A 24240-nucleotide genomic window follows, 5' to 3' on the forward strand; every position below is an offset into this window, starting at 1 on the left:
GTTTCCTACAGGAACTCGGCATTTTCATCCTTAGCCAGACATGTATATAACATTATAAAACCCTTTAGACAGGTAATACAATTTGGGATTAAGAACTATGATACATTATTTAATAAGCTTAAAGACTGTAGACTCGGCGACAATGACAATTTATTCTCACTAGATGTTACCTCATTATATACAAATGTAAACGTTGAATACACATTAGATATTATTTGGGATATGTTAAATAAAAACTCGACACCGATTAATTATACGAAGCTACCTATTAAGGAAATTTTTCACTTAATTAAACTGTTAGTTGAGGCTAATTGCATCACCTTTCGAGAAAAGATGTACAAACAAATTTTTGGATTACCAATGGGTTTGAGCCTGAGTGGCTTAATGTCAGAGATCTATCTCTCAACGATTGAGCAGATGCATTTGACACCTTTTCGAACCCGTATCACATACTATGGGAGGTATTTAGATGATGTGCTAGTTATTACCGATAGTAATACTATCCAAGACATTTTACATTCGTTTAATAATATTCATTCTAGACTCAAATTTACATTGGAAAGGGAGGATACAGATACAAAGTCATTAAACTTTCTAAATTTCTCGCTTACCCGGGACTCGAATAAAATACAATTTAGCATCTATCGAAAACCTACAAACACCGGTATGCTTCTACATTATAATAGCTATCGCCCGTTCACCTACAAAAGATCGATTATCTTTAATCAATTTCTTAATGCCTATAAATATTCAACGACAGAATCTGCTTTGGACTCAGAAATACAAATATTAACTAGCAGATTCTTAAACAGGGGTTATTCCATTACCACAATAAACCGAATTAGGGTACAAGCTAAGGATAGGATACAAAATACTACACCAATCAACAATAGTAATATCAAAAAATACTTTATTTCTGTCCCCATATGTTGAACAGTGGCACAAACAGCTTAACAGATTCTTTAAAGATACCGAATTTAAAATTGTAGCTAGGCCTATACGAAAGTTACACACTATACTAAACAATCGCTCGGTTCTTTCAGCATTCGCAACACAAATTAATGATCTGGTATACAACATTTCTTGCGGTGATTGCGACTTGTCTTATCAAGGTTCGACCCGATTTTCTCTTAATATTCGTGTAAATCAACATGAACCCTCAGTTCATGCTTCTCGTTCAGCAGCGTCAGAATTAGCCTTTCATGCCATTAACGAAAAACATACTTTTTTATTTAACGAGGCCAAAATACTTAACGTTCAACGTAATTATACGCGACTATTAATTGCAGAAACCGTTGAAATTAAATTACACGAGAATTCTGTTAATGTTCAGCGGCCATATTTGATCTCCGATGTGTGGACCTTTACGCGCATGCGCAAAGACAAATAATCCCTATTTAAGTATCAGGTTTAACCCGATTCGGTAATTTTCATTCCTGTGATCACGACATACGGTCGAAAAGCGTAGTCAGCTTCAGGAAGGAAAATCGTTTTGAATATTTTCGTTAGATTCTTTTAATTGCGTTAATTTGATTTTTAATTGTTTTAAATTGATTTGAATTGTGTTAAATTGATTATTTAATTATTTATATTTTACTCTAATGTACCGGTAAGTTGTCGATTTTTTTCGTTTTTTCTGTTTTAATTTCTGGAGGGTATCATGCGGAAGTGTTCTACGCACTATATTGAGGTAAACTCCTCTTATTATTTTACTAATATTATTATCAACGTAGAACATATTGAGTAGTACAGCTCTGATTCATACTATATACATGACTGTATATGTAAAATATTTATTCAATTTGTCAGCAACCCGAAGAGGATATTATGAAGATTAAAAAGCCTGCACAATAGGGGAATCAACATAGTTCGATGCAAAAGTAATGTATGCACATGCACACACACATAACATACTGATGCAATATAGTGTAAGAAGCTGATATGCTGTAAAACCCATAACAGGGAACAAGATGGTAAGGATCATAAAATATTAAGTTAATAACTATTACATTATAAACTGTTATAATTAAAGCTTGATAAATAAATGTGTACAATAAAAACAATTTAAATTCTTACATCATCCAAAGTACTGAACAAAAGTATATTTCGAACAGCCTCACTAAGGCGCTTCCTTTGTTCATCTGATTTTGGAAATACAACCTGAAACAATAATGTAATTAATGAAATAAGAAGCAATTAAATTGATATAATTTAAGTTTCAAATATTTATTCAACTGAAAAGTTTTGCACCTGAATAATTTACTATGCTCTTCCCCTCCTCTGGAATTTTTCCCAATCACCCCTCCTCCCAGAGTTCAAGTAATACAGGTTATAAAATAAGAGAATTTCAAATAAATTTTAACATGTTCCGTGTTTTTATTAAAAAAGAAGATTACCCAGTTAACAACTTGTGCTGTTTAATTCAGTAATTGATTTTAGTTAAGAAAAAATCTGAATAATTTAAAGAGAGAATGGTTTAAAATTTAGCTTCACCTGAAAACTTAAAATATCCTAATAAGAACTATGTGATTTTTATTCTCTAATCCTTCCTGCAAAGCCCGTGCATAATTGTGCTTAGACTACCATTAGTATTAAGTACTGATATTAGCTAAGGTGCAAGGAACCCCCAAGCATGTGCTGCACCTTAGCTAATACCAATAATAATAAATTATTGGTAAATAATAACAAAAATAAATATTAATAATAGATAAATAAACAATAATAAATATTGATAACAGATAAATAAACAATAATAAACAAACTGCCTATGTTCTTTCCTCCTCACACGGGTACTTATTCAGCTGACTTCTCCAAGATATCAACTTCAAACACCCATGGTTACAATTACTCCAGTAATTAAGGACTCACTGATTAAAGAAAGCTTCCTACAATCCAGTTTAAACCTATTCCCCCATAATTTGAATACAGTATATGGCCACTAGCCCTGGTCACTCATACACCATAAAAACCAAAATCACTCACCCACCACGATGCTGGGATCACTTATAACAGTGAAAATTTTGCTCTCATACATTTTACTATTTCCTCTCAAACCTTTATGGATCTCATTTAGGTCTCCTCTAAGAAGCCTAGTTCATAGGCAAAACATTTATGACACTGTTTTCTTAAATGAGAAATTTCATAGCTTTCATTTACTCAGTTCTCAACATTTTAAACTGATATTTTTAAAAATCTGAAAACAATTTATTAATTAATGTTTATGTAAAATGTTTTTGTAAAAAAAGATATTAATGTTCATTAATGTTTTTAAATTTTTTTTAAAATTCTGATTTGCTTTTTGGGCTATATATTGATCTAATTTTGAGCAACCAAATCAAAATAAGACCAAGTTAATATTACTTAAAAACATTTATGTACAAATTTTTCATTTTTACAAATTTTCAAAAGAAACACTCCACAGAGCCAGCCTCTAGTGGAAACTCACGGCTCAAGGCCCACACATCAATTGAACTCACTCTGGAAATGGTAAAGTAATCCTCCACTATTTTGAGTGGACTGTACAAATTAAAGCAGTGTGGCATTAAGGGCAAGTTGCTGCAATGGATAAAGGGATGGCAGAGAGTGGTAATAAATGGACACTGCTCTACGTGGACTAGTGTTATTAGTGGAGTCCCCCAGAGTTCAGTGCTGGGTCCATTGTTGTTTTGTGTATTTATCAATTTGTTATTTGTTTTTTTTTAGGAGCATTAGCAACTAAGGCCATATTGCTCCGTGAATATGCGGTGGTCATTCCCTGACCTTTCCGCATCCTCTGTATTTGGTGGTGGCGGGCTCGAACCCCGGTCTAATCAAGAAGCATGTGCTACGCACTGCTGCTCCTTCCCACCTGGCTACGGAGGCACCTTGTATTTAACAATGATATCAATGAAGGTATATCAGGCTTAATGTCCAAATTTGCAGATGATACAAAGGTTGGCAGGATTGTTAGTGACACTAAAGACAGTATGCTACTGCAACAGGATCTAGAAAAGTTAGGCAGATGGTGGTAACTGAAGTTTAACATTGACAAATACAAAGTACTGCATATAGGTAGCAGTAACCCAAAAGAAACGTGCCAACTGTGTGGTACTACACTCGGGAGGTGGAGAATGAAAACGACCTGGGGGTAATTGTGCATTCAGATATGAAGTTCTCTGAGCAGTGCAGACAAGCTGCCAGAGCAGGTCATTGGAGTTTTGTCAATGATATATAGGAATTTTGCTAGCAGAGACAAGTAGGTGATTATCTCTTTATATAAGGCAATGGTCAGGCCACACCTTAAGTATACAGGTCTGGAGGCCTCGTTTTAGGAAGGATGCAGAGTTGCTGGAACGCGTACAGAGAAGGGCAACAAGATTGGCAAGAGGAACAAAGGGGTGCGCTTACGAAGAATGGCTTAAGTTCTGCAAGTTGCAGCATCTGGAGAGTAGGCACCTGCGAGGTGTATAAGGCCTTGAATGGTTTGAGCAGGCTCAATGCTTACAGGATACTTCCGTTTGCTCAGATTAAGAACCTGAGGGTGCATAGATTCAAATTGAGGAAAGACAGTTGTAGAATAGATGTGCGAAAGTTTGCCTTTAGCCAGCGGGTAGTTAAATTAAAAAACTTAAATGAATTTAAGGCTGAACTGGACAAACATTTGGAGTGACCGGATGAGCAAAATGGGAAGGGGTTGTTTTTTTTGGCTAATGCTGAATAAGCTTGCTTTCTTGCATCATATGCCTCAACCAAGGCTAATGCTAATATCCATTAATCGGCAAATCCTAAACTATCTAGAAATCTTCCATCTGATCAATGATTGCCAGTATAGATTTCATCGGTGTCGATCCACTGGCAATTTTTGGTGAAACTCAAGCAGTTGCTCTTGACACCTGAAATGCTTTTGATTGTGTTTGACATAAAGATCTTCTAAATAAGCTTCCATCTTATGGTTTTCCAACTGTTTTTTGTGTAATTGAGTATCCAGTTTCCCCTCTGACCACTGCGTAGACAGCTGTCTTATAATTTTTCCACTTATGCTGGGGTTCTCCAAGGTCGAGTTCTTTCTTACAGTCTTTTCCTCTTGTATATTAATGACCTTCTTCCACTGACCAGAAATCCTATCCATAGTTTTGCTGATGATAGCATATTTGTATTCCACCTTCCAGTTTGAGAAACTTTGCTCTGCAAAAACAGCTTCAATTTCTCGAATATCCACTACTAATTCCTTAAATGCTGATCTCTAGGTAATTCTACAGTAGAGCAAAGATATTGTATTTTATTTCAATCCTTTTAAAACTCTTTCCAATCTTATATCTGACAAAAAGGATTCTTCTGATTCTATGCTTATCTTTGACGACACACTGATTTTTAGACGTTCACATATTTCTATTAGGGATTACCCTAACTTCTAACTTGCTTTCCATAAGCACATTACACATATATTGCTTCCTCTGAATCTAAAAAACTGGGTTTTCTCTTTCACTCTCAGTGTTACTTTTCTTCTAAACAGCTTTTTGCTCTTTACAAATCTAAAATCTGCCCTACCATGGAATATTGTTCCAACATTTGGGGAGCATTAGCATTAGCATTAGTAAAGGCATATAATGCAAGAAAGCAAGCTTATATAGCATCAGCCAAAAAAAAAAAACCCTTCTCATTTCACCCACCCACTCGCTCCAAATGTTTGTCTAAATGAACGGGAGGAATGTGCATAACTTCTCTCAGGCTTCTAAACTCCATTCAAAAGAATTCAAGTTAAGTTAATTAATGATCCATCTCTTACAAAGTCTCTCCACTCTGTCTCACAGATATTCTGTTTCTGCTGCATGTCTTTTCTGTAGATATTTCCATGGGCACTGTTCTTCTGAAATTGTTTCTATAATTTCCCCCTTCTCTCTTCCAAACCAGTCCGAATACATGCTGCAACCAGCCAGCATCCTTTTACTGTCGAACTTCAAGCTCACATAACCAACTCTTCTTCCTCATTTTCTCGAATAAGCTTCCTTCACACATATTTCCTGAAAATTAAAATCTATAGACATTCAAGTCTAATATCCACAAGTGTCTTCTTTCATCTTCTCAACCTTCAACCCACATACAGTACAACAGGTTTTAATACTTTCTTTTTTTTTTTTTGTTAGTTGTTGGCGCATCAGCTTCTATGGCCATATTGCACCTCCCAAAGTTTTTGCATTTTACTGTGATCCAAGCCCGAGGCGGGAATCGAACCCGCGACCTTTGGGTTGCCAGGCAGGCACTTTACCTACCTGGCTAGCCCGGTCGGCCTAATACTTTCTGTGTTTGTGGTTTTCATAAAAAAAAAAGCCATTTGATAAAAGGAACCTGAGGCTTTTGCTATGCCAATCAGGACTAGTGCATTTTGGCCCGATTAAGCAGCTGCTCCAATTATGCGAAGTTTCATGTTTTTTACAATTGATTTTCTGTACAATCAAATCATGTTATGATCGGCGCCTCCGTAGCCAGGTGGGAAGGAGCAGCAGTGCATAGCATACACTTCTTGATTAGACCAGGGTTCGAGCCCGTCACCACCAAATACGGAGGATGTGGAAAGGTCAGAGAATGACCACCGCATATCCCGGAGCAATATGGCTTTAGTTGCTAATGCTCCTAAAAACCAAATAACCAACCAACCATCATGTTATGATGAACTCACCATAGAAAAGTACAGTTAACTATATGATACGTAGTAAGCACCGGTCATTGTGATCACGTTTGTGAATTTAATTTTAATTATTCTATTAAACAGTGATTCTAATTAGTGAAAATAGGAGGAATATTATCCACAGGCTATAAAAGTAAAGATATATTAAGTACAAATTTACACTTCATTACCTTATCAATTAAAAAATTAAATGATACGTGAAAATTGAAAGAATATTTTCCACAGGTTAGCAAAATAAAAAAAAATTTACGCTTACATGCATAGCTTAATTAATACGTAGTGTAATATGTACATACTAACTAGTTGATATTTCTGTTCACTAACATTTGTGGGTGGGGGTTAAAAATTAAAACAGTAAAAGAGATAAGCAATCAATAACAAAGACACGGTACACACAAACTGCAAGTAACACGATACACACAAGTAAGAACGGAGTAACAAGTTATAAAGCTTAAAAAATAAGAATGAAGAGAACATTCTAAAAATTAATTTTTTTATATGACTGAACATTTCATGGAAGTGTAAACACATTTCACCATAATAACCCACAGGATTCCAGCTGTCGGTATTATCGCAAATTCAATAAGATCGAGTTTACTATCCATTTATAATAGATTGCACTAACAGAAAAGCCCAATAAACAGAGGACTACTAATTGTTTTTATTGTTTTATGGTTGTGACCTCTAGAAATCCGACCGAACCACATTTTATGGAGGGAGACAATTGTAGGGTAATCTTGAGTACCGCGGTCTCCTGCCACAATTGAATGGCATGTTGTCTTAATTAAGCAAAGTAAATCCAGGGCTGCCGAAAGTGGATAGGCAAGGTAAGTGTTGCTTACGGGCGGCAGTTCAGGAGGCCGCTTAAATTTTTTTTGATATTGTTTTCTGATTGGTTAACGCTTATCAGTATTCAACATTGAGGGTGGCAAATTTTATTTTGCTTACTGGTGCCACCTAGAAATGCAGCGCTACTGAGTAAACCCTGGCTATATGTTTGTCTGATGTTAGCAAAAGTAAATATTGATACATGATCAGGTGTAGTCCCCTGAAGATCTGAATATCTGTCCCCTGAATATCTGATCATGTATCAATATTTACTTTTGCTAACATCAGACTTTATTGCATATTTTCTCTACACCCTTTTGAATATAGCCAAATTTATTCACCCTTATCTGATGCTAGCTACCATTACTTTTATTTATTTATTTGTCACTTTAATTTATTTTTCATTTTTACTTTACAGTTCACTCCTCTCTAATTGGCTTTATAATTCAGCCAATAATTTTACCTAATTCATCATAACTTACAGGATATTCACATTCTTTTCCCTCTAGCTTTTGGCATCTTATGTAACTTTCACTAACATCTTCACTCCTACTTTCACATTATATATATAATAGGGATAAATGTAAAAGTTTTTTTGCCAGATCAGATTAATTCCATTAATAGTAGATTGAACATTACATCAGTCTGTAATCTAGTTATTATAGCAAAAGTATAGTATGTACTTTATAGATGCTGAATATGTATATAAACATAACAGTATACAGCAGGCCATAAGGCCAAGATAACTTATATAGACAAATGTTTATATTCAGTGTATAGGTAAGGGATGCTGATCTATCAATTGTAATTACCATGGAAAAATTGAGAAAGCCTGTAAAGTGAAGGAGATAACCTGAAATAAATTGATTAACATAAAAATAAAAATAATAACGACATTACCTAAAGTAGTGGGTCCTAGGGATTTAACTACTTCTTCAAAGGGTCGGCAGCCAAAACTGTAGGAGCCACCACAATAAGCACGGTCTCTGTTTCTGGTATGATGTATACGTGCAAAATGTATAAATCACAGCTGACCCGACAGAGACCAAAAAGAAAGGAATAAAATATTTAAAAAATATAAAAATAAAAAAATGCCAATAAAACTTTATTAAAGCAAAAAGAAGAATAAAAATTTTGAAATAAAAAAGACCAATACATTACAAAAATTAAAAAAGTAACTGTAGATTACAGGATAAAGTCGGGTTAAAGCCAATTTACTGTGTTTGGAACGGAACTGGTGAAATAGCTGCGTGTGGTATTTACTGAGCAACATTGGAGACCCAAGGAAGAAAGCCGATAGACCTCTGTCCAGAATGTTTATATCAGTTGAAGTAACCACATGTGAGGGGGAAAAAGTGGAGTCGTCAAAGTGAACCATCCCGTGTTACAGGGAAGTAAGTGAATAAACAAATAAGGCAAAGTACCAGCACAGGGAGACTATGACTGACCAAGTAGTAGAAAAGACACTAAACTTTGTATCAGAAGAAAAAAGAAAGAAATAATAGTAGAGGAATAGCATCTCGATATTGCTTTTGGTCAGCCTAATTGCGCACGAGAAGGACAGAAAGCATTTTGAAGAAGAGTAATATAGTTGTGCACAGGTAGTCCAGGGTTGCTAAACCCATACCATAGCTGGTCCCTGGACAGATGTCTGGACAAATGCCTCGAACACAATACCCCCATGCATTGCCAATCCGTGGGCACAAGTTTCCTACACTGTGAGCATCGAACCAATAAAAATCGGGAAATTATTGTTTTTTTTAAAGCTTTCCATATATCGTGTCTATGTGGCAGCACATTGATTCCGGGTCAGAATCCTGCCAACCGTGTTGGACGTTTTTCACTCCATGGATGAGTGGATCAGTGTTTGATTTTACATTGCCAATGTATAACACACTTTCCACTTTGTAGCTGAAGTGCTAATATATATTTTTCTCATAAACTAATGGAAGAATAGCGAATTGTTGGAAGCAGGAAAACTAGAAAATGGAGACTGAGGAGCTTCCGAAGGAGAAATAGTTACCCTCATAAGCTTTGTCCAGGAAAGTATAGAAAAAAGGTATTTCACAGAAATAGAGTATAATTTAAGATTAGTTCGATGCTTAAAATTCAAAATTTCGCCACCCACTTTGGGAATATCTCTTCTCTATTTGTTTGTGATTCGTATGTTTAGTTTTCAACTTTCAGAAGCGCGGTTTTCTTAGAAGAAGAAGAAAAAGAAGAAGAAAATCGAAAAAAAAAAAAAAAAAAAAAAAGAAGCTATGCTTGATGATAACAGTAACCATAACAACACGCATTAGAAATCCACATATCTTATATATGCCAGATGTATTCACTGAATCCTCCCGTTGACGTATTTCTCTGCCTAGTGGTCAGGCACGCGGGTGCCTAAGTACACATGCCTTGAGTGACGGGGGTTCAAGCCCATGACTATTGAATACGGTGCTGTTTCTTGTATTCAATCTACCTTGTAAACTCCTCTGACCATTTGGTCATCCCGGAGTATAAACAGAAAATTTATTTTTATTATGTACAAGCCTGAAAGTAATATGTAATCAAACAGTAAATATGTTGCTTATATCAAAGTTGTAGTTTATAAGTTTTTTGAATTTCATAATATTTACTGCTTTTTTGAAATGATGGTAGAGGAATGCTGTAGGGAAATTATTGCATAGCAATTTATCATGGAGTTGTTTAATGTTGTCAGCAAAGAGATTGTCACTATTGCATATTGTAGCAATTCTGATGCATTGAGACAGTATTATATTAGCATGTACTTTTTTGGAAATGTTAGCGTGCCAGTGGGTAAAACTAACTACGTTAAAGTTAAAAGCATCTCTTTTATTGTATATGTTAATTGTGGTTTGAGGGTTGCTAATATTAATATCCAAATCTAAATAACTGGCTGAAAAATCATTATTATGTTTTCTCCAGAGTAAGTTCTGAAGGGTAAATACCAGCAAAGTCCTGTAAAAATGTAGGGTAGTTGAATACCAATAAGTCATCAATATATCTGTAAAGTTTAATATCTGAGGGTAGAGAGGTCTCAGACCAGTATAGATACAGGTTAGCTAAGATACAGCTGGCGGGGCTACCCATGGGGGTACCTTTGGTTTGCAAGTACTGTATACAGATTTGCCATCAAAAATGTAGTTATTGGAGACACGGAGATTAATGAGATTGCACCAAAAAACTGAATAACAACCAATAATATGTTTGTATTTATTATAAATTTCATTCAAAACCGATTTTAAGTTTGGTTAGGTCTATGCTGATGAACAGACTATTGAAATCAAAAGTTTGCACATGAGAAATGTTGTCGGTATTCAGAGCATTAATAACTGGAATGTTGTTATTAATTATCCTACTATTAGGAAGGATGTCCATTATAGGTTTATGGACATAACTGTATTTGCAGGATGTAATAAACCTAAATCCTGTAGGGTTTTTGTGAAACTTGGGTATGAAATAAATAGAAAGAAATTTTTTTTTTTTTTTTAATGAAAACCCCAAACACAAGAGGTATATTAGAACCTATAGTACTTGGTACAGGGTTGGGTTGGAGGTTGAGAAGATGAAGGAAGATATAGACATATATCTTCCTTCATCTTCTCAACCTCCAACCCAACATAAGCATAGACATATTGGAGGTGAGCGGACACGCTCAGACAGGGCTCCTCAGTTAAGTGGTTTACTTTTGGATAGTGCTTTTAAATATTTGATTTATTTAGATATTGTTGGATTATTTTGTTATAGGTTTTCCTCTAACTGTTTGATTTTAATAATATTATAGATATAATTTTTTAAAGTTACTTTCATTGATATTTATTTAATTTTATAATGGTAGTTACGAGATCTGCCTTAAACACGTCACAGGGTATCGTGACTCACACGGAAATAGCAGATGGTGATTTACGGGTGAGTCATGATTTAATCCGTTGTGGAACCTGTGGAATGTTTTCCAAGGTCAACCTGGTGACTAATCCTACCTCACCTGGGGATTCTTTTCTTTGTGATCGATGTAAGGAGTGCACCGATCTTAAATTACAATTTGGTGCACTGATGGAACAATTTGAGTCCCTGAAAAGACGAGTGCTTGCCCTCGAAAATAATGCATCTGGGAGCTCGTCGGGGACTCAAAACTCCAGAAATCTACCAAGTGATACACACCCGATTCGAGCCTCAAAACAGAAAAACCAAGTGCAAACTACTCTGGTTAAAATGGACATTGTTTTATTAGGAGACTCCATTGTCAGGGAAACGGGGAATATTTTTTGTAAAAAAGATAGGTGGAGCAGAACCAGGGTATGTCTGCCGGGAGCAACTATTGATGATGTCACCAACAGATTGTCAGATTTTAAAGGGGGTAAAGAAAATATTATTATTCATGTGGGTACAAATGATATTAAACGTACACGATCTGACGATTTGTTGGAAAAATACAGGACCATGCTGAGGAAATGTCGCGAGCAAGGCCATAGTGTCTATGTGTCTGCAATTCTGCCCAGACACGATAGGAGGGATTATATGTTAAGAGCCTTGTGGATTAACTCAAGACTTGAAGGAATCTGCAAGGCTTTAGGGGGGAAATTTCTATCAGCATGGCCTACACTTGTAGGTAGAAGGAATTTGTTTTGTAGAGACGGGATACGCTTAAACAAAGATGGTGCAAACGTTTTTGCCAGTATTATTGAGGATACCTTAAAGGTTCAGGGAAACTGCTAGTTAGGGGGGGATGTGGGTAATACTGACACGTGTTTATCTGATAATATTGGTCAATGTAACTCTTGCACATACCTTAAGAGTTCTTATCTGTTACCCCCAACTGGACGTATTATCTAGATGTTCTGGGGGCAAAGACGTTTCACATGAGCGGGTAGCTAATATCAGGGAAGAGAGCCTAAAAAACTTCAAGGGTTGTGTTAGGGTTGTTAAATATACAAGAACAGTAAATCTTAATTGTTTATACAGTAACGTTAGAAGTGTCGTCAATAAAATGAGCGAATTCGAACTGCTGGTTAAAACAAGTAACGCGGACATAATAGGGCTTACAGAGACGTGGTGCCACCCGGAAATTGGGGATGATGAGTTTCAGTACGGCTTGTATGATGTATTTAGGAAGGATAGGTTAGATAGAAGGGGTGGTGGGGTAATGCTTCTTATCAGAAGCAGCCTGAGTGCGACGATAGCTTTCCCGGATTCAGACATTTCACATGTTAGTATAGAGTCTGTATGGTGTGAGATAGTTGGAAACAAAGGTATAATGCGAGTAGGAGTAATCTACAGACCAGGTGATTGTCAAGATTATGACAAAAGCCTCTACATGCAAATGGAATGGGCAAGTAAGCGTCAATGCCTTATTATGGGTGATTTCAATTTCCCTCTAATTGATTGGAGTAAATGGGAAGGAAACTCGACATGGGGAACAAAATTTTTAAATCAACTAGATGACTGTTATTTGTATCAACATGTCAGGGAAAGTACTAGAGAAAAGAATATCCTAGACCTCATCATCACACATGAATCAGATGACATAACAGGGCTGACAGTAGAGGAACCAGTAGCAGGAAGTGATCACGGAGTTCTACAGTGGATGATGACGAGAGAGGTAGCAGAAGTAAAAGGCAAAGGAATGGGTTTTAATTTCAGAAAAGGAAATTACGATGCCTTAAGGTACTACATGGCCTCTATTAACTGGGTAGATATCGCCCAGAGAATGAATACATTTGAACTGTGGTACGCTTTTAAAACATTAATCACAGATGCCTTGAATGCGTATATACCATTAAAAAAAATACTCCACGAGAAGGGTTCCAAGTTGGATGAATAGTGAAGTTGCCACATTACTGGAGCAGAAAAAGGTGGCATGGAAAGGTTACAGAGCAATAAAAAGTACTGAAGCCTATAACAGCTACAAGGTGATCTGTAATAGAGCCACAGAAAAGGTTCGACAGGCAAAGGCAGTTTATGAGAAATCACTAGCAAACAGAGCAAAGAGGGGGAATAAAGAATTCTTCACATATATAAATGCCAAGAAGAGCAGGACAAACCAGATTGGACCTTTACGTAAGGGAAAGGGGATAGTAATAAATACACCAGCTGCCGTTCCAGATGAACTCAACAGTTATTTTGCATCGATATTTACAAATGAAAAGCCTTTTGTGGCAATGGGAAATTGTGGGAGTGAAGTTAAAAAATATGTAATTAATGATATTGAAATTTCGCAAGCTTATTTAATGAAAAAAACTTTCGAGCCTACAGACCAGTAAGGCTCCTGGAGTTGATGGAATATACCCTATAATCTAAAGAGAGGTGGCAAGCGAGTGCATTGAACCATTGAGGCTAATTAGGCTAATTGAGGCTAAGAATCTGCAGATAAATGAACCACTTGGTGGCAGTGATCACAGTGTGCTGAAGTGGGAGTTACTCAAAGAGGTAACTACCATTAGGGGTAAAGGGAAGGGGTATTGCTTTCGTAAAGGCGACTACAATGGACTGAGACAGTATTTAAATTCTATACAGTGGGATCAACTGATGATATTGCCAACAGCAAATTCAAAATGGGAAGCATTCAAAGAACTTATTGTGGAAGCTACTAGGCTTTACATACCAACTAAGAAATATTGTTCAAGGTTTAGGCCTAAATGGTTGTCAGATGAACTAATGAGGCATATGGCAGAGAAGAAAAATGCATGGGATACATACAAATTAAATAGTGACACGGATGCCTATGATAGATACAAGTTGATCTGTAACCAAGTTACAAAGGAGGTTAGGCAGGCGAAGGCAGATTACGAGAGATCCTTGGCAAGGGATGCGAAGAAAAACAGCAAAGAGTTCTTTACTTATGTAAACTCTAGAAGGAAGGGGATGAATCAGATTGGTCCACTTGAGATCGATGGGTCAACTGTTGATGACCCTGCTCGGGTAGCTAACAAACTAAATGAATATTTTGCATCGACATTCACACATGAGGAGTTATTCAGCGAGGGGAATGCCAGAGGTGTATTCAACTCTAGCAGTAAGCTAGAGAATCTTGTAATAACTGAGAGCAAAGTGGAGGAGAAATTGTTGAAGATAAACACAAGAAAGGCACCTGGGGTGGATGGGATCTATCCAGTTATATTAAAGGAGGCAGCAAAGGAGGTAAGCAAACCCTTAGCCATAATTATGAGAGCTTCCTTGGACTCAGGGGAGGTACCCATTGACTGGAGATGTGCAAATGTGACCCCAATTCACAAAGGGGGATCAAAGGCTGACACAAGTAATTATAGACCTGTGAGTTTAACTTCTGTTCCCGGAAAATTAATGGAGGCACTGGTGAAAGAAGCACTGCAGGATCATCTAGACAAGACTTCAGTTATAGCTAGGACACAGCATGGTTTTGTTAAGGGGAAGTCTTGCCTGACCAATCTGATTGGATACTATGATGCAGTCACAAAAGAACTGGATGCAGGGAATAACTTTGATATTATATACTTGGATCTTAGAAAGGCTTTTGATACTGTTGCACATGGAAGACTGCTGCACAAATTGGAGCAGTGTGGCATTGGAGGCAAGTTGCTGCTATGGATAAAGGGGTGGTTGAGGGGGAGAAGACAGAGAGTGGTAATCAATGGACACTGCTCATCGTGGACTAATGTTATTAGTGGAGTCCCTCAGGGTTCAGTATTGGGGCCTTTATTGTTTTCTGTATTTATAAATGATATTGATGATGGTATATCAGGCTTAATGTCCAAGTTTGCAGACGATACGAAGGTTGGCAGGGTTGTCAAGGACACTACTGACACTATGCTGCTGCAACAGGATTTGGAAAGGTTGAGCAGATGGGCTTCGAGGTGGCAAATGAAGTTTAACATTGACAAATGTAAAGTACTACATATGGGAAACAGCAACCCCAGAGCAACGTATCAACTCTGTGGTACTACACTGACAGTGGTAGAGAATGAAAGGGACCTGGGGGTGGTGGTGCAGGCAGATATGAAGTTCTCTGAGCAGTGCAGACGAGCTGCAAGAGTAGCTCATGGTGTATTGTCAATGATATATAGGAATTTTTCTAGCAGGGATAAGGAGGTGATTATTCCCTTGTATAAGGCAATGGTCAGGCCACACCTAGAGTACTGTATACAGGCCTGGAGGCCTCATTTCAGGAAGGATGTAGAGCTGCTGGAACGAGTACAGAGAAGGGCAACTAGATTGGTGAATGGGACAAAGGGGTTCTCTTACGAAGAAAGGCTTAAGTTTTGCAAATTACAGTGTCTGGAAACTAGGCACCAGCGGGGTGATCTGATAGAGGTGTACAAAGCCTTGAATGGTTTGAGCATGCTCAATGCTGATGGGATTCTTCCTCTAGCTCAGAAAAATCACCTGAGAGGGCATAAATTCAAATTGAGGAAAGAAAGATGTAGGATAGATGTGCGGAAATTTGCCTTTAGCCAGCGGGTGGTTGGTGGGTGGAACAGACTTCCATCCCTTGTCGTGGAAGTTGATAGCCTAAATAAGTTTAAGGCTCAGCTGGACAGGTATTTCGAACGAACAGAGGGGTGAAGTGGAAGTGGTTATTTTTATTTATTTATGTTACTTTTTTTTTTTTTTTTTTTTTTTTTTGGCTGATGCTGCATAAGCTTGCTTTCTTGCATCAAATGCCTCTACTAATGCTAATGCTAATGCTAATTATGCGAGCATCACTAGACTCTGGGGAGATTCCCTTGGATTGGAAAAGTGCAAATGTATCTCCCATACATAAGGGTGGCTCTAAGAGTGAAGTGGGAAATTATCGACCTGTCAGTCTGACTTCAGTAGTAGGGAAAATCATGGAGGCAATGATCAAGGGTGGAATTCAGGATCATTTGGATCGAATTGAAATTCTCAAGGATACTCAGCATGGTTTTGTAAAGGGAAAATCATGTTTAACAAATCTGGTTCGCTATTTCAAAAGGGTCACTCACGAGCTGGATTTAGGGAATAATTTCAACATTGTTTATTTAGATTTCAGCAAAGCTTTTGACTCAGTCCCACATGAGCGGTTGCTTTATAAGCTGGAACAGGTTGGAATCACTGGGAAAATCCTTAGATGGATAGCAGGATGGCTTCAGGGCAGGAGGCAGAGGGTTGTGATAAATGGCTATTCCTCAGATTGGGTTGATGTAAGAAGTGGGGTTCCCCAAGGATCAGTATTAGGACCACTGTTGTTTTTAATTTTCATAAACGACATTGATGAAGGGATAGAGGGTGTGATGTCTAAATTTGCAGATGATGTTAAAATTGGTAGGGTAGTTAATGATCACTGTCAAGCTGAGCTTCTTCAGAGAGACCTAGATAGACTTCAGGAATGGTCAGAAAAATGGCAGCTGTGCTTTAATCCAACAAAGTGGATTAAAGCACAGCTGTTTCCCAGGATTACACCTGGATTTAACACACAGCTGTTTCCCAGGATTACACCTGGGAAACAGTAATCCCAAAAAAACTTATTCACTTGGTGGAGTTCAACTAACCCCAGTACTGGAGGAAAGGGACTTGGGTGTTACGATATGGTCAGACATGAAATTCTCTGAGCATTGTAAACAGGTTGCAAGGAAGGCCCATGGTGTCCTATCGATGATCTATCAAACATTTGCAAGTAGAGATAGGGACGTGATAATCCCATTATATAAGGCTTATGTTAGACCACACTTGGAATACTGTGTTCAAGTATGGAGACCGCACCTAAAGAAAGACATCGAGCTTCTTGAAAGGGTGCAAAGAAGGGTAACTCACCTGGTGAGATCGGCAAAAGGGCGTCCTTATGAAGAAAGACTTCGAATATGTGGGTTGCAGAGTTTGGAAACTAGACACCTTAGAGGAGATTTGATTGAGGTGTTTAAGGCTCTGAGAGGCATCAGTAAAATGAATGAGGATAAAATTTTCAAGATTATAAATGATGCTAGAACTAGGGGACATAAATTCAAGTTACGGGGGGAAATGTTTAGATTGGACTGCAGGAAGTTTTATTTTAGCCAGTGAGTTAAAAATTACTGGAATAAGTTGCCTTCATGGGTGGTAGAGGCCTACAGTTTGGGGAAATTCAAAGGTCATCTGGATGGTACTTTCGGGTAAGGGAAGCGCATAGGATGATAGGTTTAATTTCCTTTTTATTTATTTTTTATTTATTAATTATTATTATTTATTTATTTATTTATTTTTATCATTGTTTTGTTCGGATTTTTTTTTTTTGGCTGGTGCAGCATAAGCCATAGGCTTTCTTGCACCATGCGGCCGTTACTAATACTTGTTGACATTAGACATGAACTGCTGTGGACTGAAATTTTCAGGCAAAACGTACGAAGGAAGGTTGTTACAGAAAATAGCAGTTGAATAAATAAATGAGGAAGATGAAAAGTTGGTTCTATGAGTTTGAAGTTGGACAGTAAATGGATGTTGGCTGGCAGTGGCATGTGTTCGGACTGTTTTGAAAGAGAGAACGGGAATAATAGAAGCCAATTCGGAAGAACAGTGCCCATGGAAGTATCTGTAGAAAAGGCACTTCCACATATCTATTCTACAACTGTCTTTCCTCAATTTGAATCTATGTCCCCCCTCCACTTGCTCAGATTAAGAACCTGAGGGGGCATGGATTCAAATTGAGAAAAGACAGTTATAGAATAGATGTGTGGAAGTTTGTCTTTAGCCAGTGGGTAGTTGATTGCTGGAACAGACTTTCATCTGTTGTTGTGGATGTTGATAGCTTAATTAAATTTAAGGCTGAACTAGACAAACATTTGGAGTGACCAGATGGGTGAAATGGGAAGGGTATTTTTTTTTTTTTTTGGATGATGCTCTATAAACCATATGCCTCAACTAATGCTTATGCTATAATCATCTCCTTATCCCTGCTAGCAAGCAAAATTCCTGTATATCACTGACAAAACCCCACGAGCTGTCCTAGCAGCCAGTCTGCACTGCTCAGAGCTTAATGTCTGATTGTACAATTAGCCCCAGGTCTTTTTCCTTCTCCACTGTCCTCAATGTGGTACCAACAGCTGGAACATTAACCTGAGACTACTGCTCCCCATATGAAGTATCCTGCATTTCTCAATATTAAACTTCAACTGCCACTTCTCAGCTTGCCTGCCTAATTTGTCTAGATCATGTAGTAGCATACCTTGATTACTGCCATTACCCACACTTCCAACCTTTGTATCACCCATAAACTTAGACATTAAGCCTGATATGCCTTCATCAATATCATTAATAAATATAAAAAGCAACGATGGACCCAGCACTGAACCCTGGGGACTCAGCTAATAACATTCTCCACTGCTCAAGAAAAGCAGTACCCATTGATAATCACTGTATTCTCCCACTCAACCCTTTATCCAAAGCAGAAACTTGCCCTTAACGCCATACTACTCCAATTTGCATAGCAGTCTTTTATGTATAACAGTATAAAAAGTTGATCTGAAATCTAAATATTTGATGTCTAAGTACGAGGTACATTTAAGAAGTTCCAGAATTTTACTACAAAAGTTTGAGTGAACAGTTGGGCTCACTAACCTAATCACCTTAAAAGCACCTTTTCTTCTGTACACACACACTTGCTCCATCAGTCTTCCCAAGCTTAGAAATATTCTTTAAAATTGTGTTTTTTAGCATGTGTAGGGCTGCTTCAACATTTCCTTTGATGGTCATTTACTACTGTAGCGAAACTAATATAGAATTTAAAAACTGTCTGATATCGCTGTAGTCACCTTTACAAAAAAAAAAATCCTTCTAGTTTTTAAATTCTTAATGCATGAAAAATCACTGCTGATAATGAGATCAAGGATATTACTCCCTCTGGTTGCCCCTCGAACATGTTGCTGTAGAAAACAATCCTCTAATAAATTCACAAAAATTGACTGTTGTAAAAATTGACTGATGTGTCCTGTAAGGAATACTAATTTCACTAGCAAAGTTCAGAGATATTCAAATGCTGTTGAATCACTGGTTTTTGAGTTGGAAGGGTAGTCAGAGTGAGGATCATCTTCAACTGACTCTCTTTAAACTGTGTCAACCACTGAAAAGTTGCTGAAAAACACAGAGCAACTTCTTTAAAGGCTATTTTTAATGTTTTGTGGGTTTCCATTACACTTTTCCTAATTTGAAACAAAATTTCATGCAAATTTGCTGTTCAGCACAATCACTCATTTTAAAAAGATGAAACACATAAAACACTTCCAATTCAGATTGACTGCAAATAAATGGGTGATTAATGCATTACTATGTCTAGATGAATCACTGAACATGATACAAAAAGTCAATCTTTCTACAACACCACAATTTCAAAATGTAAAGTCACTCCCTGAACTTTTTGACCACACCTTATATATTGTTTGTTAACACAGAGAATTAAATTCAATTGTGAATGGGTGAATATTTTTCCTTCTTTCTTCTTTTTAATTCATTTTGACAATAAATAAATAAATAAACAAATAATAACTGATTTACAAAGGGATGAAGTAATGATGTGGTATAAATGGACAAACATCACCAAGAAGTAGGGTTTACAGATTAAATAAACTAGCTGCTCAATTAAAAATGCGATTTATCTTAACAATTAATAATAAATTACAATAAGAAATAAATTATATAAACAATTTATGCAAAAAAAAATTCACATATTCCGAAAATTCTGCCTTCTTGGCAGAATTTTCAGAATTTGTGATCTACCTGCTAAATTTTACTACTGTTCAATATTAAATAAGACATCAAAATATATTTATTCACTACCAACAAATTTTAGCAAAATTTTTTTTTCACCTTTTTCTCTTCTTCTTCATCCTCTTCTGGATTATACTGCTCTGCAAAAACTAAAACAAAAAATTTATTATTAATTAATTCTATTTAAAACATACAGAGAAATACTAGAACACTTGAATCAAAAGTTTTAAAATATATATACATATATATATCGACAATTTTGATACATAACAAGACGTCTGTCTTGGATAAATAATAACTGAATTATAATAAAAGTCCAATGTTATCAGTATTAACAGATCTGGAAAGCAAAATACCTACTTACAGAAATAAGCATCATCCTTCAACAGAACTGCTGATTCTTTGTACTACTGTTCAAACATGAATAGTCAATGAAGAAATTAGCATTGACTACAATGTGCCAGAGTGGCAATATTCATCGACAACTTGAGATGAAGATTGAAAGATGTTCTGCTTCACAATGGGATACGTTTCCACTGACTCCTTCAGTTCACATGAAGGAAGACAACTGAATACAAGGTCTATTCAAAAAAGTATCTGGACTGTTACATGATCAACTGAAGTTGAGGAGCATCCAGACTGGATCCATTTCAACAGACTCCTCACTACTCTTTGAAATGATGGCTAGATGAAAAACTAGTGTGTTGGCCCACTGCAGAGTCCCATATATTATTTTAAGAATATCAAATGTCTAAATTGATTTTCCCAGTTTCAAAGCAAAATTTAATACACATATTGTTTTGTGCACTCTGGCATTTAAAATGCAACAGAGATGGAAAGATGCCTTCATTATCAGCTGACAATAATAAACGATATAATGAGCGAAGAGTTCACTGCATGGATGTGAAAATAAAACAGATCCAAACACAGCATGCTTCACTGCAGTGCACTCTGTTGCTTTGAACAGACTTTGTATATGAGACGTTTGTTGGAGAACAACCATGAAGACTACAAACAGGATATCTGTGGGAACTTCAGGATACTACGATTCTTTCTTGGGCTGCACGATGATTACACTACTAATCCTTTCTTTCTTTGTACATGGGAGAGGTGAGCAATAAAGTAACAATACAATAGAAAAAATTGGCCTGTCAGAAAGGAATTAAAGACTAGTAAACACAACATAACATAATGCCATTAACAATGTTCTAGACCAAATAATTTCCATTAAGTGAGGGCTAGTAAAGCAAATTTTCAAAGCTTTGAATATCCAAATGATGGAATACAGAATGATTGATGCCTTCAGAAGCAAAACCAAATTTTCAAAGCAATGGTGCCATCAGTGGATACCTTAATGTTTCCAAAGCTAATGGGAAAATGAAAGGTGATATATTCACTGGTTACAAGTAAAGCAGATTACCATTAGCAAATGATGCAACAAAGCAAGCTTATACAGCATCAGCTAAAAAAAAAAAAAAGACTCCATCCATTTCACCTATTCATTCCCTCCAAGAATTTGTCTAGTTCTTCTTAAATTTATTTAAAATAAAATATCAACTTCCACAACAACAGATATAAGTTTGTTCCAGTAATCAACCAGCCACTGGCTAAAGGCAAACTTCTGCACATCTATTCTGCAACCAACCTTCATCGATTTGAATTTGTGCCCTCTCCTGTGTGTGTGGTTTGAGCAAGAGGAAGAATCTCATCAGCACTGAGCTTGCTCAATCCATTCAAAGCATTAAAAATCTCAATCAGATAACAGGTGAAGAGTCTACGGACTGTTCAATTTGCAGAACTGAAGTCTTTTTTCGTAAGAGCATCTCTTTGTTCCACTCACCAATCTTGTTGGTGAGTGGAACAAAGTACTTGTTCCAGCAGCTCTACAACCTTCCTAAAATGAGCTCTCCAGTCTGTATACAGTACTCAAGATGTGGCCTGACTATTCCCTTATACAACAGGATAATCACATCCTTGTCCCTGATAACAAAATTCCTGTATATTATTGGCAAAACACTATGAGCTGTTCTGGCAACCTGTCTGCACTGCTCGAAGAACTTCATATCTGCCTGCACAAGTACCCCCAGGTCTTTTTAATTTTCCACTACCTTGAGTATAGAACCACACAGATGGTACATTACTCTGGGGTTACAGCTACCCATATGAAGTACTTTGCATTTATCAATGTTAAACTTCAATTGCCATTTCTCAGCCCATTTGCCTAACTTTTCTAGATCCTGTTGCAGTAATAAAAACCCTGCCATCCTTTGTATCAACTGCCATTAAGCCTGATATACCTTCATCAATATCATTGATAAATATAGAAAAAACAATGGACCCAACACCGAATCCTGGGGATCCCACTAATAACATTAGTTCGTGAAGAGTAGTGTCCATTGATTACCACTCTCAGTCTTCTCCCACTCAATCATTCCTTTATTCATAGCAGCAACTTGCCCTTAATGCCGCACTGCTGCAATTCGTACAGCAGTCTTTTATGTGTATCCAATCAAACTGGTCAAACAAGATTTCCCCTTAACCCAAGCTGTGTCTGAAGAAATTGCGGCATTGTCAAGATGATCCTATATACTTCTTTTACCACTGACTCCATTATTTTGCCCGGAACAGAAGTAAAACTAACAGGTCTGCAATTACTCCAGTTCGTGGGGACCTCCTGTGAATCAAAAGATGCTTTCATAATTATGGCTAAAGGTATGCTTACTTCCTTCGCTGCCTCCCTTAATATTATTGGATAGATCCCATCCACCCCAGGTGCCTTTCTTATGTTATTTACAAAATCATTTATCTTCCCTGTTAGAATTTTATAAACCTTCAGCATCCTTTTCCCCAGTAAATTCCTCACGTGTAAATGTAGATACAAAATACTCACTCAGTTTGTCAACAACCTCAGCAGGATCATCAACAGCAAAACCATCGATATTGAGTGGACCAATCTGATTCATCCCTTTCCTTCTAGTGTTTACATAAATAAAGAAGTCTTTGCTGTTTTTCTTTGCATACTTCAAAGGTTTCTTGCAATATACCTTTGCTTGCCTGACATCCTTTGTGACTTGACTGCAGAATAGTTTATAGCTACCACAGGCTTCTGTATCACCTGATAATTCATATACATCCCATGCACTTTTCTCCTCTGCCTCAAGTTTCATCAATTTATCTGACATCCATTTAGACCTATATACTGAAGAGTATTTCTTAGTTTTTATGAAAAGCCTAGTAGCTTTTATGATTAATTTCTTGAATGCTTCCCATTTTAGAATTTGCTGATAGTAATATCATCAGCTGGTCCCACTAAATAGAATTAAAAGCTGTCTGAGACCACTGCTTCCCATTTTAGAATTTGCTGATAGTAATATCATCAGCTGGTCCCACTAAATAGAATTAAAAACTGTCTGAGACCACTGTAGTCACCTTTACGAAAGCAAAAACCCTTCCTGTTACTCCTGATAGTAGTTACATCTTTAAGTAAATTCCACATCAGTACACTGTGATCACTGCCACCTAATGGTTCCTTTATCTGCAGATGTTTAATGCATGAATAATCACTGCTCATAATCAGATCATGAGTATTACTTCCTCTGGTTGCCTCTCTAACATGTTGCTGTAGAAAACAATCATCCAATAAATCCACAAAAGTCTTGTTAATCTCTAAGTGACCAACCCACAAGTTCTGATGAATAGCTGAAAAGTTAAAATCTGCCATCATAAGACATTCTGATTTACTAGCCCACTATTTCTCTGTACAGCTGTTCACTGTACTCATCAGAGTCATTAGGACCATAACACATTCCTACTCTCACTTTTGCTTTACCAGTTCTTGTGTCACACCAAACTGACTCAACATTGCACTGGCCACCCATGTCAACTGGATGCACTACCTTAGATTTTATGTGTTTCTTAATTAAGAGCATAACCCCTTCTCCCTCCTATCCTGTCTGTCCTTTCTGTATACATTGTACTCCCCATATTAAATTTTTGCATCTCTTATAACTGAGTGACACCATGTATCTGTCCCAACAATGTCTGCATTTGATGTCTTGGCCAGCACATCA

General features: G+C 36.9%; 1 protein-coding gene across 2 annotated transcripts in view; it reads right to left on the reverse strand.

Moving 5' to 3' along the window:
- Positions 1 to 24240, reverse strand: part of LOC150090401 (cAMP-dependent protein kinase type II regulatory subunit-like) — a 232000-nt gene that overhangs the window by 146871 nt on the left and 60889 nt on the right. For both annotated transcript variants that reach the window (XM_090369101.1, XM_090369100.1), the window contains exons 3-4: positions 20270 to 20319; positions 2077 to 2160 (exon numbers count right to left, since the gene is read on the reverse strand). In XM_090369101.1, coding sequence (XP_090225227.1) covers positions 2077 to 2160; positions 20270 to 20319 — 134 coding nt within the window. The remainder of the gene's footprint in view (positions 1 to 2076; positions 2161 to 20269; positions 20320 to 24240) is intronic.

Source organism: Mastigoproctus giganteus, chromosome 2 (assembly GCF_048544385.1).
Source record: "Mastigoproctus giganteus isolate SK-2022 chromosome 2, ASM4854438v1, whole genome shotgun sequence".
Taxonomy (NCBI): Eukaryota; Metazoa; Arthropoda; class Arachnida; order Uropygi; family Thelyphonidae; genus Mastigoproctus; species Mastigoproctus giganteus.